General features: G+C 42.6%; 1 protein-coding gene across 1 annotated transcript in view; it reads right to left on the bottom strand.

Annotated features, from left to right (window-relative positions):
• Nucleotides 1–821: 821 nt before the first annotated feature.
• Nucleotides 822–16,430, bottom strand: part of stxbp1a (syntaxin binding protein 1a) — a 32,512-nt gene continuing 16,903 nt past the window's right edge. The window contains exons 10-19 of the mRNA XM_079523800.1: nucleotides 15,306–15,401; nucleotides 15,017–15,077; nucleotides 12,530–12,595; nucleotides 11,948–12,028; nucleotides 10,873–11,011; nucleotides 10,214–10,323; nucleotides 9,082–9,183; nucleotides 8,453–8,538; nucleotides 7,404–7,558; nucleotides 822–2,365 (exon numbers count right to left, since the gene is read on the bottom strand). Of these exons, the coding sequence (XP_079379926.1) occupies nucleotides 2,283–2,365; nucleotides 7,404–7,558; nucleotides 8,453–8,538; nucleotides 9,082–9,183; nucleotides 10,214–10,323; nucleotides 10,873–11,011; nucleotides 11,948–12,028; nucleotides 12,530–12,595; nucleotides 15,017–15,077; nucleotides 15,306–15,401 (979 nt within the window). The 3' untranslated portion in view covers nucleotides 822–2,282. The remainder of the gene's footprint in view (nucleotides 2,366–7,403; nucleotides 7,559–8,452; nucleotides 8,539–9,081; nucleotides 9,184–10,213; nucleotides 10,324–10,872; nucleotides 11,012–11,947; nucleotides 12,029–12,529; nucleotides 12,596–15,016; nucleotides 15,078–15,305; nucleotides 15,402–16,430) is intronic.

Raw genomic sequence — 16,430 nt, 5'->3', positions numbered from 1 at the left:
AACATTTGAGTAGCCTACTCTTTCCTCCACTGACTACGACGGTTGTAAGCCAAGGTTGTTTTACAAGACTGTTGGTCTACAGCTGTCACACATCTCCACGCCACTCCAGGCTCGTGCAGAGGGGGTGGCTTTTGGGACTTGAGGTCCTTTAAAGTATTAAAAAAAACATTGGACAAACTCCATTGGACCATCAAACTGTCTACTAAAACAGCTAACTCCACCACCTCTCCTTCTCATGCAAGTAATTGACAATATCTAAAGTCACACCAACTTTGATGAGGCAGTATTGCATCGTTTAAAAAATATGTTTTATTAATTTTCTTAAAAACGTATAATTTAACGTACCATTTCCTGAAAAATGAACATTTTGGAGTTATGAGGTTTCCTCCGGACAGCAGAGATATGTTAATGTTTACATAATGAGAACATATAACTTGGTCCACTGACATGGGCCAAGTTATTGTGGAGCATCTTTGCTCAATTAGCATCCAATGTGGGCCCGCTACATTTCTGGTGTGAAATGGCACGAGGGACGGAAAGAGGGCTGTTCCACTCTGTCGTCAACAGTTGACTCCTAGCTGTGTCCTCAGCTCAGGTCCTCAGAGATTCCGTCACCAAGGCGGATGCGTGCACGCGACTTCGGTCACCCTTTAGGGCAAGGTCGCTTCTCGCCTTCAGGACGTCTTACTGGTTAGGCTAAAATGCCTACTAGCCTACATAATTTCAACAAAACAAAATCAAGTCCTGCAAACTAAAGCAACATACAAATCCTACCTGTTAGATGAGCAAAAAGCACGAGAGTAAAGTACGAGTTAAGCCAGTGTCTTTGTAATGGAAGCCAATTTATTAGACAGCCTTAGTACATAGGTACACATGAAGTATACTTTTGTTTGTGCTTGAACACTCGCAAACATAGAATCCCAATAAGTTTTAAGAACAGCTTTAAGATAGACTAATGTTTTCATTTATTATTTTTCTCTCTGATAAATAACTTTGATATAAATCACTTTAATTGACAGAGTGACCCTATACAACAGCAAATGATAATAGAAAAAAAAATCAAACGTTTGCATCACAGAAAACACATATACAACTTGTTTGGCCAGGGAAGAAGAGAGGAGAGAAGAGAGGACACAGAGGAAATAAAAAGTTAAATAGTGGGATTCAATTTCTTTGCAAAGCCATTCACCATTGTTGGATTTTTACATTGCAGAGGAGAAATCTACCAGACAAACAAAATAGAGATATATATATTGTTTTTAGTTTTCTCAAGGTTGATCACTAACAGCTAAAACATCACAAACACAGTGGCTTCACGTTGGCATTTAAAGGAAAACTACTTCACAGTCAGAAATATCACCACAGTGAGACGCTAAAACAGCAACATATGGCATACACAACACTACTCAGTGCATGGCCCGATTAAACATTGTTACTAACCAATGGGAGGACGTAATCTGACAGGATACAATACTGAAATACAATAATGGCCCTTTAAGAATATTCTTTAAATATCTGCAAGCAATGGCCTTTTTGACACTAAAACGTGAAATCTCTCCAAAGAAAGGAAAAGGGTTGTGGTGGTTAAATACTTCCACTCTAGCAGCTGAAGGAGGGATGGTTGTAGCTTTTTTTTTCTCTCTCTCTCTTTTGTACAGAGTGGCTTAGCTTCTCTCAGCGCTATAGATCATCATAAAAAGGATTCTCTGATTTCCGGAACATCCACAACCAAGTACACACAGGAACAGTCCACACAAGGTCCAAGCATGCTACTGATAAGAAACATTTCAAATGGGGTTCTCCTCTATAGTCCTTTGATGAGATATATTGCATGTTAAAGTGATATTTTTTCTACATCAAACTATACATCCCTCCTCCACCCAATGCCAATACACATCAGTGATATAAAACAAAGGAACAGAGACACCTCTACCCTTTACACATTCTAGCAGGTGTCATAGCATACAATATTACATTTGGTACTTTCAGTTTTAAATGGCCTTTTGCTGATATTTAAACCTTTTAAATATGTTTTAGTTGCATCCATTGTAAAACATGAGAATACTTGCAAGGATTTTATTCTTTGTTACAACATATATTTATTTTTGTCAAGTTTTTTTTTTTCCCCTCAAGCAAGATGCATAAACAATTAATGCAGGGTTTTTGGTAATGGTGGGTTGGGGGGGGGCTCATCAGGGGGGGGGGGGGTCATCAGGGGTGGAGATAAACATAGGGGGAGGTTTTATAAGAGGAGAAAAGAGAGAACGCGATTGGACAGATTTTTAGCTCGTCACTTCCTCGTCTGGTTTGTTCATGGCCTTAAGCTGTTCCAGAAGACTGTTGGGGGTGAAGACGTGGGTCGATCCTGGAGACATTGACAAGCACCCAGAGGAACACACGCACACACGCACACACGCGCACACACACACACACACACACACACAGTATTAGATTGGCCCAAAAACATTCGTTTATAGCCTACATTTGATCTGAGCAAAATGTGTTTTCAGCTCTTACTATGAATGCCTGGATCACAGTAACATCTATAATCGGATGAGAGCTGTCATGTAATGTTGAACGTAAAGGAAAAAACAGAGCAACCAAAGTTTGGCCATAGATTGGCTATTTCCGGTATGCAACATTGATCCGTGACACCGGTGCGCAAAAACCACTGCGCCGAGACTCCTGCACGAAATTTAAATCAGGCTTTGCATTACATGCAACTGAAACCTTTTGAGACATGGAGACATCTGATCAGTCACGACATCATCAGGATTCTGGGAGCTTAAAAAACCTTTTAGAAATCCTGGGACAACATTCCACATTACATCATCAGTTACCAGGTGACATTGAAGATGCTAAATCAGAATGCATCCTAACAGCTGATAAATATCACTTCAAACAATGAATCGACAATGCAAAAACAAAAAAGGATATTCCCTACTTGACTATGTTTTTGAGCATTCCCTCAAATGTATAACCATATCATATACTGTATGTGAACGAAAAATTACAAATTTAATTTAAAAATAATCCTGAGGACACTCAGGCTGTTTGGACAGCTGAAGACACATTTCGGACACATTGTAAAGGCCTTAAAAGGAGTAAACCAAACATTTGTCAAACTGGTTTGTCACCAGGCCGTGTCACTGAGTTAACGGATGGCTTACCCCCATCTTAAACATACCAGGACCTTTGTTAGTAAGGAGGGCAAACAGACCGATCAAAGTTTTGATTTACTCCCCACACCTCATTAACAGTAGTATTCAACTTCATTTGTTTGTTTGTTTCTGTGGCAAAGCTGCGTGTTTCTTGCTCACCAAAACACTCTACTTCATTGCTCCTTAAGAAACATTTAACCACTTTCAACCCTGTCGTCCCTATTTTGGGATGTCATTATAGGAGAAAAAAAACATCGCAAATACAAAGCAGCGGAAATAGCCGATGTACCAGCAAACAATGCAACACATTATAGCTTGCAAATCGGCTAATTCTGCTATTTGTCGTACGATAAGGTATACAGGGCTTAAGTGGTTCGAGCTAATACTATATCCTATGACAAAACGGGCAGGTAGTTGACAGTACAGGCACAGAAGAGAAAGAGGCAAGTCCATCTCAAGTTGGGTTACTATGGTGATGCAGGCATTGTGGGGTGAGTGGGGTCTGGTGTGAGTGAGAACACTAGTCACAGAGGTCAACTTCGGACTGGCCCCACCTAGTTCTCTCCTGTCCCCTTGTTAAGTTCCAAACACACAGCTTTGTGGGGGCCTCGGGGGGCCAGAAACACAACACAGTGGCGTTGCTCGTACATGAGGAGGTTTCAGATCAAAATAGCGAAAACAAAAACAAAACACTCGTTTTAGTAAGTGATGGCCATTTTGTTCAGGTAGTGTTGGATGCGGCAGTATGTTTTTTTGTTGTTGTTTTTTTGGGGAGGGGGGGGGGGGGGGGGGTGGCGGGAGGGCGGCATCCATACTGCTCATGGTAGAATTGCTGTTAAAAATAATAATAGAACAAAATGTTGGTTTGTAAACAATATAGCTTTAGCAAGATTAGTGGAAAATGAGATGGATGCCCTTGACTGTGATGCTGTGGAAGATCCGTTGTTGCTGGGTAAAAGAAAAAATAATCCAACTTTCAAATGACAGTCTGTGTGCTCGAGACCCAGAAGATAAATATGGTTATTATTGATTATTAATATCATTTTTTATTTTGTTTACCATTTCTTTTTTTTCCTTTGTCTTTTTTGAAATTGTTATTTTTTTGTTAAATATAGGAAACTCTGTAGCTTTGTCTAATTGAGGATGAGCTGAGGTAGATGTTGCTTCTCCAACATGAGGGGACACAGAGTGAGGATTAGGCTACTGACAACTGTTTTAGATATGTGACATCTTTGGTTTCTCTTGGTGCTGCTAAGGCATATCAGGTGGAGCACTGCAACATTGACAATATTCACAGTGGCTGCACTAGTTCAGAGTCAGGCCCAAGATCCACGACAAGACAAAACCATTTAAAGTCAGATTTCGCTGTACACCGAAAATATGCTTTGAATAGCAGATGTGCAAGCTCTCGACACTTCACACCCGCAATGCATTGCAAGCTTGTAAATCGGCTATTGTTGCCTCACGACACCGCAGTATGACAGAGCATAAATTAAGCACTATCAATTACCCCTGACATCAAACATACATCCAACGCTCTGAGTATGACATAAGAGCAAGTTGGCCACCATGTGAATATGGTCAATTGCCAGAGTCAAGAAGTGACACACAGAGTAACCTTTTGGACAAGTCAGAACAATGTGTTGTCTGAGCTTTGTTGGCTTGAATGCATTAGAATTTCCCAGTGTGCCCAGATAAATATCATCAGGATGGATGGATGGCCAATGAGCCATGTGAGCATAATGATGCTGAGCTTAGTGTATGGTGTGTAGAGGACACATGCAACTGATGCGAGTGCGTGTGTATGTGAATTAGGGGGGGGGGGGGGGGGGGGGGGTGCGGTGTCAAGAGCATTGGGAGCAAAACAAGAAGGTGAAGAAGAAACAAAGTCCTTCTTTGAAATCCAACATCAACTCAAGGACCTGCCCTGAAAGAAACGACTGAAAAAAACAAAACAGCAACGTGATTGTCTTTTGGAAAAGGAATTAGAAAACAAAAAATAAAAGTAAAGTAAAACGCAATGAAGACAGCAAGACAGTGAGGAAGATGGATCTTGGGGGGTAGATTAAATCTGCACCGATCAGGAGTTCTGGCAGCAGGAGAGGAGTGTGCAACAAGCTGAAATAAGGGCTCAGGGCCACAGGCACTGAAGGGCGATTTAATCCACCCAGCTGAGATGATGAGGCAGCAGGGACGAGGCCACATGGACACATACTCTGAACAGGCTTCACTTCCTACAGGCTCCGTACACTGACTGCTCAGCTCACCTGCTGTAGGCCGGTCAGTGCAGTGGTTCCCAAACACTTTCAGTTCAAGGACCCCCTGTTTAGTATATATTAGGCCAAGGACCCCCATAACCCTGAGAGATGTACAAACCGAACCAGAACGGATTTACGGGTCCGCTTGGTTCCATTTTGAACACTCTCCAAGTTACAGATCAGTAAGGGTCCATATTATCAATCATTTAGCTGGGGACCCTTTCAAGGACCTCTGGGGGTCCCTGGACCCCACTTTGAGAACCACTGCTTTACTGTACAACTAAATGGCGTGTAGGGAGCCAAGCCTGAAAGAGGGGTCCATTGCAGTGAGGCAAAGGTGGGGACCCCCATCCCTGAAGCAAGGAGGAGGAAAGGGGGTGGGGGGATGGGGGTGGGGTGGTCACATAAAAACAGAGGAGGAAGGAAAACGAGAAGAAAGCCCTTGTTCTGTGACGTTTCAGAAAGGGCTTCTTTGAGCGGCCGCCTTTACTTTTTTTCAGTGTGATTTCTCTCTCTCCCTCCCTCCCACTCTGTCTTTGCCTCACTCGTCTGAGGGTTCAGGCACAGGTGTGTCCTCAAAGGACACCCTGGTTGACTCTCGGAAGTCGGGGTGCTGCAGGTCCGTTAAGAATTTGGTGGGGGTGAGCGTGTGGGTGGAACCTGTGGAGGAACAGAGGCGTCTTCACCACTCCATTTCTCAGCAGATGCCACGCCCCATTCCCCCCAGACACACACACTCTCTCTCTCTCTTTCTCTCTCTCTCTCTTCTCTCTCTCTCTTTCTCTCTCTCTCTCTCTCTCTCTCTCTCTCTCTCTTCCTCCGCCTCTCTGGCATTGTCCAAAAGAAGGGTTAAGACAGGCCACCCACAGCTCCCCATCGTGCATACGCACACACTCACTCTCAGTGTCACACAAACACAACCTGGGGCGTACACACAGAGACATACAGAAAAAGACATGGCGTAGCAGCAATTGAAAGACAACATTTTTCAACAGGTTTGAAGCGGAAGCAAGATCTCAACAAAAAAATGACACAACAAGCTTCTTCCCTTCTATAACACACAACGACTGACTATGCTTTAAACACAAACACGAGGACAAACCAAAAAGGGCTATTTTGGACAAACAGACACAATAGGTACAGTATGTAACAACGTAGATTAAATTGTATTTTGTGTTCAATGTTTTGGTCTGATAGATAGATGGTAAATAGAGAGCAAATAATAGTAATGAATCTTTCCTGAGCCGTTTCTGTTCTGAACTTGCAAGTCAAATCAGCGAATCGCAATTCCATAAGAAAATCGGTGCAGGGAGTTTGATCGGCATCTATTTTTGGTCAAGGGTCTTAGTCTCAAAAGCTCGATTTGTGGTTCTTTAGTCAGGCTCGTCAACACAGAGGGGAAAAAGTGAGGAGGTATTGGTGCTGAGATGTGCAGTGTTGTCCTAACGTGTACTTTCATACTGTATCATTGCATGCTGACCTAAACCAATGTTTGTGATTCAAGTAGCAAGTGATTCAAGTAGCAAGTGAATCAAGTAGCCAGTGTTTGAATCAGTCAGCCTCAGAGTTGGCCAAAGGGAAAACCTTTGACATTTTCAGGTGATCTCAAACCCCACAGTAAAGATATGAATCTCTTTTTGTTTTCTTCTTCTTTTTCTATAATTTCATAATTTTAGTCAACCTTCAAGAATTCACTCATTTCAATACAATGTCACTTGATCGAAGAAATGAAATAAGACACATAGTTTAAAAGCAAAACTATCTCAATCCAAATACCTTATTTTCTCACCTTCTTCATAAAGAAAAACAAGATTGTTGCACAAAATACACTTTGACACACATTTCTTGCGCTGTATGTCCATTTCTATCTCTGTGCCTCTCCACATACGCCAGAGTGTACTCACTTCCTTCCCGTCAGGTAAACACTTCCTGTAACCCCCCTCCCCAGCATGCGCGCAGTGGCGCCCCCTGTTCCCACACTCACCAATGATGGCCTCCCACTTGCCGTTGGCCTGTGTGACCTCGTAAGCGCAGCGCATTTCGCTGAAGGACACACCCCCGATGATGAAGACCATGACACGCGGTCCAGTGCGGTACTCCCCAGGTGTCTTGTTCTTGTGCCAGTGGCCATATCGGGCACTGTCAGGGCAGAAAAAGACAGTCACGGTCACTATTTGATGATAACACAGTGTACGTTGATAGCTCACCAACAAGGGTTCTTAATGTTTTTTTCTTTTCTTTTTATCCCACGATTGCACGTTTGCAACCCATTTTTTCACCCAGTGTCAATAATCTAAACGACGATCACTCTCTGCTGATTTCTGATCGTCCTGCGTATGTGTCATATTTCCATATGTAGTGAGTGGATTAGTAACACTGGGGGATGTGAGGACTGGTGCCGCTAGCTCAATTTCCAACAGAAGGCAGAAGGGTGTCAAATCAATACACGCACGCACGCACGCACGCACGCACGCACGCACTCTCGCGGCTGTCCGTCAATAGCAGTCCCGCCCTCTCCCTTAATCATCACTCAGGATATTGATCTGACCAACCAATCACCTTCCTCACTGAGCACAAATGACTATTGATCTGTGACCCATCCTTTCTTGCCTTTGTAATCTAGATAGGCCTACTACAATGCAATAAAATACCACAATGGGAACAGGGGGTTCCACTAGTGTATACAATGTCCAGCTGTGTCAAACAAAAGTAGCCACAGCCTGTCGAATGTGTGTGTGTGTGTGTGTGTGTGTGTGTGTGTGTGTGTGTGTGTGTGTGTGTGTGTGTGTGTGTGTGTGTGTGTGTGTGTGTGTGTGTGTGTGTGTGTGTGTGTGTGTGTGTGTGTGTGTGTGTGTGTGTGTGTGTGTGTGTGCGTGACTGTGTGTGTGTGTGTGTGTGTGTGTGTGTGTGTGTGTGTGTGTGTGTGTGTGTGTGTGTGTGTGTGCGTGACTGTGTGTGTGTGTGTGTGTGTGTGCGTGACTGTGTGCGTGCGTGCGTGCGTGCGTGCGTGCGTGCGTGCGTGCGTGCGAGTACCTGACAGCAGTAGTACTGAAGGAGGCAGAGGAGCGAGTGGAGATGTAAGGGTAGTGCTTGGTGTCCAACTTATCTTCAATAGCATCCTGTGGTGGATGAGAGAGAAAAACGATAAAACAATGATAAAACAATTAACTATGAACAGCAAGCTAACCGCATGTCAGCCCTCTCTCTATGCTCAGTGTTATTGCTGCCACTCCCAGCTCACATCTACTGTAAGCTGCCCTCACCACCACCATTGCCACGTTTAAAACCGCAGTGGCTCAGGGGTAGAGTGGCCGGTAGCTACCGGTAGAAACCGTGAGGTTAGCCGTTCGATCCCAGGCTCCCCTGGGAGTTAGTGTCGAAGTGTCCTTTAGCAAGACACTGAACCCCTAATTGCTTCCGATGTGCAAGGTTGGTGCCTTACATGGTTTCCACCGCCATCGGTGTGTGAATGGGTGTAACAATCTACTGTATGTAAAAAAAAATGTCAGACTCGCATTTCCTACCAAAACCAACCCTTCTATCTTTTCGTCATTTTTGTGGTCTTAGTTTTTCCTAATAAAGTTGTTCTGTTTTCTGTAAAACGACTTTGAGCATCTAGAAAAGCATCTATATAAATGGTATGTATTATTCTATCAACACACCTCCATGATGTCCTTCACCAGGGGCGTCCAGCGAGACAGCTGGTAGGTCTGCTCACTGACACGCTCCTTTCGGTCTAGCTTCTTTCCTCTGCGAAGAGTCGACTATGGAAGAAAGGAATTATGATTAGAAGACAGCAGAGGGTAAACAAAATAAAACAAATTTTGCAGTAAAATGTCCCCATATTAAAAAAATATATTTAAATGATATAATATTCCATCTATAGTCAAGATTAAACGGATGCCAGAAGAGGCTGACATTATTTGTAATCTGCATGAAGATGACAGCATACTGTAAATGCAAAAGAGGGAGACAGGATTATGAAACTGAACAAAACAAAAAAGATTAAAATAAACAGAATTACTGAAACAGAATGAGACGTGGTATGGATGGAAACAGGGGCGGTCCTGAGCAATCTGGCGCCCCAAGCAGGATTTTTTGGCACTGGGGAGGCACTGGGGGGGCACTGGGGGGACACGGTGCAGAGTGCAGACAGAGTTGGGACAGAGTAAAAAAAAAGAAAAAAAAATGTTAAAAAAATAAATAAATAAAAAATGTTTTGTTTTTTGGTTTTTTTGCGCCCCTTCCCCATGGCGCTCGAAGCCGTTGCTTCGTCGGCCTGTAGGAAGAACCGGGCCTGGATGGAAATCACACAGTAAAATCCTGAGTATCTATTTAACTCAGAGAGCATAACGTGGAAGAAAACGAACCCGTAAGGGTCTTTCTGAGTTAAATGGAACGCTCTGGAGTTCACGGCGTAGGTCAGAGTAAACAGGAGGCAGGGAAATCCTTCGACCAATCTCAGCGTCGACTAAAACTATGACGAAAAATGTTCGCCGACTACCTTTTTTCACTGAGGAAGACTAAATAAAAACAAAATAAAATCTAAGCTATGATGACTAAAACCAAGACTAAATATATACATGGCCCGTCAAAATGCATTTTAGTCGACAAAATTAACTGTAGATTTAGTTGACTAAAATCTTATTACATTTAGTCGACTAAAACTAGACTAACACTAAAACATTTCAAGTGACTAAAATATGACTAAAACTAAATGAAGCTTAATTTCAAAGCCTATATGACTAAAACTAAAATCAAAATTTGCTGTCAAAAACAACACAATGAGCTTACATCTGTGACAATGGGCACGCCCAGGTGTGCCATGTTGGTGATGATCTCGCTGTCCTCAGGGGGGATCTGGGCATGCTGGATCAACTTGTTGAGATTCTCCTCAGTGATACCTTGACACACACACACACACACACACACACACACACACACACACACACCACCATACCAAGGTTATTATAGATAACTAAAACAAATTAAATTGAAGAAATGGAATTGAAAAAAGGCAACTGAAATAAACAAGGCTTTCCAGAAAACAAACAATAACTAACTAACAATAAAATCATATTGAAAATGTTTGTTAAGTTTTCTTTGTCAATATTTCATACCGTGTATATTGGGTGGTATGGTAGTATTTTTGGTGGATTTGAAATCTATCTTCCAATGTTTAGCTGTGCAAGTTACATTAAAGATATAATGTTTTACAGTATTACACAAATATGTACATTTGTACAACAACTTTTTGAATCTCGTCCCTGACAATGCTACTTAAATAAAACTAAGACAAATAAAAACTAGACTAAAACTAATCATTTTCACAAAATGAAATCTAGAACTAGAACTGAAAGTGAAAACTTGAAGGCAAAATGCAATATTCTTTTAATGAATGAAAAATGTTAAACTATAATAACCTCGGCACGTAGCGTTTCCCCATCCCTTACCATTCTTCAGGAAGATGTAAAGCAGGATGATGCGGATCTTGTCATATGTGGTGACGTTGGCGTCCAGCAGGATGGGCACGATGGCCCTCATGGGGTCCTTGATCTTCTCTCCCTCAGCATCAGTCCCCATAGCCAGGTCCTATCACAGGCCCGGGGCACACATCATTGGTTACTTCTTCTTTCAACAGTCTAATAGTTCAGGGGTTCTCAACGTTTTTGGCCGGGGACCCCCGGAAATGCTTTGGCAATGTCCCGACCCCCAATATAAATTGACTGCTACAATAACCTTAAACCATTTTGGGCGGGAACCCCTTTTGGTGTTTTAAGCATTGTTATAATTTAGCTATTGAAAAATAGCAGATCTACAAGCTCATAGCGCGCCACCGAGTGGCGCGCTACGAGCTTGTAGGTCTGCTATTTTTGAAGAATCGTGAAAATAAAATTTAAAAACAATTTTTTTTTGTTTTTTTGAAAATAATTTGGGGACCCCCTAAAATATTTTGGCGACCCCCCGAGGGGTCGCGACCCACGGGTTGAGAACCCCTGTAATAGTTCACAACCACGGAACAGGTGTGCTTCTTCTGATCACCTTCCGCGGCCATGGGTGCTCAGCTAACAAAACATACTCAAATGAAAAGAATCTACCAAGGTGGAAGAAGTGGCACTCCAAATTCTTGCACGATGCTAGCATGTGACAGTGGCGTGTAACAGCAGTGTGACAACAGCGTGACAATGGCACGGCATGCAACAATGGCATGCAACAAACTAAGCGCAAATCGCGCTTTATTCATTATGAAGTCGGAATAAGGAAATGGAAAAAATAACCAACAAACCAAAGTTAAAGGTCACACTTATTTTCCCTTGTTTTGCATTAGGCTACTTACTGTTTGTTTGCATTGCATTACTGTGTAATGTATGTGTTATATGTATCACACTATTAAGTCTATTCTTGTGGTAGTGCTGTGCTTCCAAAACAAATGTAATCTTGGGGTCAGTGTAGTGAATCTGGAATCATTGTTTCGGTTGATTCTTGTAATTCAATTCAATTGGATTCAGTTCAGTCCAGGTCCTTTACCTGTTCCACGCGGCACAACTTGTCAACTGTCCCCTGGTAATGCTTCATGCAGTCCTCAGCCAGCTGCAGGTGAGTGGAGTACTGAGACACAAAGAGACAGGCACCGTCAGTGATCAGTAACAGTAACACACACACACACACACACACAGAGCGACTTACATTAGGCAGGAACAAAAGTATGGGAATACATCACATATATAAAATGCATTTATCAAGAAACATGCGTAAGCTAAGAACGTAACTAGAACATATCTATATAATGACACTATACATATATACTATACTATGCTATACATATGTAGGCTACTATGATGTGCTATGACTATATACAATGCAATTATTGTGCTGTCTACATGACATGCTATAAGTCTGTTTCAAATGCTATCTAAGTCTAAAAAGTGCTATCTAAGGGGGTAGGATAAGTGCTATGGGCCATGATGGAGTCTGAACACACACACACACACACACACACACACACACACACACACACGCACACACACACACACACACACACACACACACACACACACACACACACACACACACGCACACACACACACACACACACACACACACACACACCTTGCTGAGTTCCTTTTGGTATTGCGGCATCTTCTTCAACATCTGAGAGAGGTCCCTCATTGTTGTCTGGTGGGGAAAGAAACAACACATGGTTTGAGCTGGGTGACACTTGACAGAGTGATTTTGTTTTACACTGAAATGTTCATGTTGTTCATTAAAGTATTATGTATTTTATGTTGCTTTTCCAATGCCACAAGGATGTTATCCAACTTTTTTTTTTGTTTCCATTAGTACCTGCTATCTTTACCAGGGTCTAACAGGAACTTTCTTTGTACCTGACAAGGTGCCAATCGGACTGGGGCGATACCAAATGGTGATGCGCAGCGCAAATGCTGCTGACTAGTACTGATTGACCAGAGAATCCTCAGGAAATACAGACACCCATGGACTGACTCCATGTTAACTCGTGAGTTGAAATTACTATTGTTACTGCCGCTCGCTATTGTTTTACATGTTTTAGAGCAAGGGTGCCCACACTTTTTGGACTTGAGAGCTACTTTGAAAATGACCAGCTCAACAAGATCTACCCACCAAAAAAAACTATTAAACCATTGCTGAAAATAGTTTAAATATGTATCTGAGGCCGAGGAGGCTTTGGAATACCGGAGCTGGCATTACATATAAGACAAATGCACTTGGAATGTGAAATAGAGCGGGAGAAATGGAATAGGTAGGGGTTTGTTGTATTAATTTGTAATGCTATACCAATGTTTTTGTACACAACACTCTTGAAAACAAAATAGGCCTATTGCATTGTGGGTTTGAGCTGACCCTTTTGATGTCAATCAAGTCACCTTAATTCAAGTGGCAGATGCCACTATTTAAATTAAATATTCCTTAGGCACATGTCATGTGATCTACCTGCACAGCCTTTGTGATCTACTGGTAGATTGTGATCTATACCTTTTGGGGCCCCCTGGTCTAAAGGCTATCTGCAGGTTATCTCTATAAGTTGCTATAGGCAGCTGTATAAACACATTGTGAGGGTTTATCACTCAGGAAGACCACCTGCACCTGGGGCTATCCTGGTTGATCAGAGCCATCTTTATGACAGGAGGCTCAGATATTTATCTATGCATTTTATTATACTACAGTGCCTGTCACAGTTCTAATACAATCAATACAGCCAGCATGGAATTGTGGACAAAATCTTATCCAACAACAACATAATATTCAAAGTTTTGGGTCTCAAATGGTGGTTGAAGGTTCACACGGCGAATAAATAATGGGCCTTGATGTGAAAAGGGTTGAAAACCACTGCCCCAGGCAGGGGCACCTGGCAGGGTGTGTAGCAGTGGCGTGCACAGATAGACACTAGGGGGTGCTAGAGCACCCCCTGCCCTTTTGGCAATGTGCCCTTTTGAAAAAAAAAAAAAAAAAAAACTTTATTTTTTCATTTTTTTTTCTTTTTCAAAAATAGCAGACCTACAAGCTCGTAGCGCGCCACTCGGTGGCGCGCTATGAGCTTGTAGATCTGCTATTTTTCAATAGCTAAAGCATAACATAATGCTAACACCAAAAGGGGTTCCCGCCCAAAATGGATTAAGGCAACCGGCCGGTTCCACGCGCTGCACAAGGTGCCCTTTTTTAACTTGAGCACCTGCCCCTCTAAATGTCTGTGCACGCCACTGGTGTGTAGCCTGTGTGGCTCTAGGCCAGGGGTGCCCACGCTTTTTTGACTTGAGAGCTACTTTAAAAATCACCAGCTCAACAAGATCTACCCACCGAATACCATTGCTGAAAATAGTCATGGAATAGGTAGCGTTTTTGTATTTAATTTGTAATCATAGTATACCGACGTTTGTGCACAGCAACACTCTTGAAACTATAAGATTGTGCATTGTGGGTTTGGGGGTGCATACTTAGTTTAGACTAGTCATTGGTTAGACATGGGTTAAAAATAATTTTAATTCAGATGGCAGATGCAAAAAATATTTTTTTTTTAAAATATTCTTTAGGTGCATGTCATGCGATCTACCTGCACAGCCTTTGTGATCTACTGGTAGATCGCGAAAAAAGCATGTAGCAATAAATGAAACATTTTCCTGCATTTATATCATACTCAGTCTCTTGTGGTGTTACGCTCTGAGAACCATAGACAAGGGTGTTCAATTATTAAGAAATGTTAAAACTAGCTGTCATAAAATGAGAAATGAATCAAAGTTGAGAAACAGCATGGCCGATTTTTTAAAGGTATTTTTGGGGGCCTTGCCTTTATTGATAGGTTGAAAGTAGACTGACAGGAAATAGAGAGAGAGATGGAGGGGAAGACACATGGCAAAGGCCGCCGGGATCGGGAGTCGAACCCACGGCACGCCTAGGTGACCGGACGGTTGAGCTAACTGTCCGGGCCAGGATAAACAGTTTTTAACGGGCTGTACGTGTTAACATGGAGACTGTGTCCAGGCAGCACCCGTAAGGGTCGATTCGGTTCCATTTGTACACTCTGGGAGTTAAATTCATGGTATGTATTCCTCTGAACCTTACCTTCTCCCCGGTGTTCATCCTCTTACTGGCGGAGAAGTCCTTCAGCTGGCGGGTCACCTCCCTGATGATGACACAAACATGCACAGAAAGGTCATAGATGTCCAGCTGTGACAGAGACTACTTAATAGTAGGTTAGCACACGCCCACACAGTACACGTTATTGCTCCTGTGGGGGACATTCAATGAAAGCTATTGCATCGCCACTCCCCAATTTAATTGGCAACGGTGAGAGTGTGCACCAGGCAGAAAGGTAAAAGAAACAAAGGATCAATAATGTAGTTGTACTTACTGCGACACCTCGGCTATGTGTTTGTGTCTGAGGCCGACCCACAGGTCGTCATCCTCATGCAGAAGAACCTCCTTCTCATTCCCACTCATGTCATACCTGAAACACAGGAACACAGTGACACAGTGGAATCAGAACAAAGAATCCAAGACAATCATCAATCAAGTACAATCTAATTGATTAAAATAGAGGGTATGCGCGTGACATCATCATCATACCCAGAAGTTATGCAGGAACACCTACTGAGTGGCCAAAAACTACTTTCTGGCCTAGAATATACAAGAGGGCTTAAGTGGTAATCAGACAAAAAACAGACGAGGATAGCGCAGGTCCCGGATACGCATGCTCTAAAAAATAGGATTGGTTCTATTTTTCTACGTGCGTATGTGGCCCCACGCACATGTATATTGTATACAGTGGAGCAAATCTGCACAGCCCACAGATGTGGTGTAGCCAGGAGCGTTTCGCAAGCTGCATTATTTTCGCAGACTGCGCATACGTCACACGCGGTCGGTGTAGCTCGGCCATTAGTCGATTAGTCTATTACATTGTTTTCAGTGACAGTCACTGATCAATCTCCACCCCCAGCCTCCTTCTGTAGTGGCATTTAGGTTTTCACTATGTCAGCATGCCATTCAATGCAGGTTCATATTGTACTGTTTCATGCTCTTTTCATTTCTATCTTAATTTCTGCCCTATGAAGGGCTTTTATGTATATTATCATGTCAATGTAGTAATAACTGCATCTTTAGCCTCTGCTACAGGGAGGTTTATGATCTTAGAGTCTGTGTCACGGTTGCACAAATGCTTCTGTAGTATGTGTGCTTCTTTGAAGACTTGTCAGAATTGCGGGTATCCATGACGAAATAGGCGCCTCAATAACATGAAGCCATCCTCAGAAGCACATCCACAGAAACCTCCCTCCTCCGACCTATGGTGTCTACCTCATACACATGATAAAGAATTATTTACACATTTTTGACAGATTTTGCTGCGTCTAAGCTCTTCATGGCAGGAAGGTCTATCTATGTATGCGATGAATACAGAATCAGTAAATGCAGTCTGGAGGAGGGGGAAGTGTGGGCACAGAATATGGGAAAAATAATGTGTTGATAGCTCAAACAAAAA

This window comes from Electrona antarctica (assembly GCF_951216825.1).
Source record: "Electrona antarctica genome assembly, chromosome: 16".
NCBI lineage: Eukaryota > Metazoa > Chordata > Actinopteri > Myctophiformes > Myctophidae > Electrona > Electrona antarctica.
Note: the sequence above shows the minus strand (reverse complement) of the source record. Positions and strands in the feature narration are given on the sequence as shown.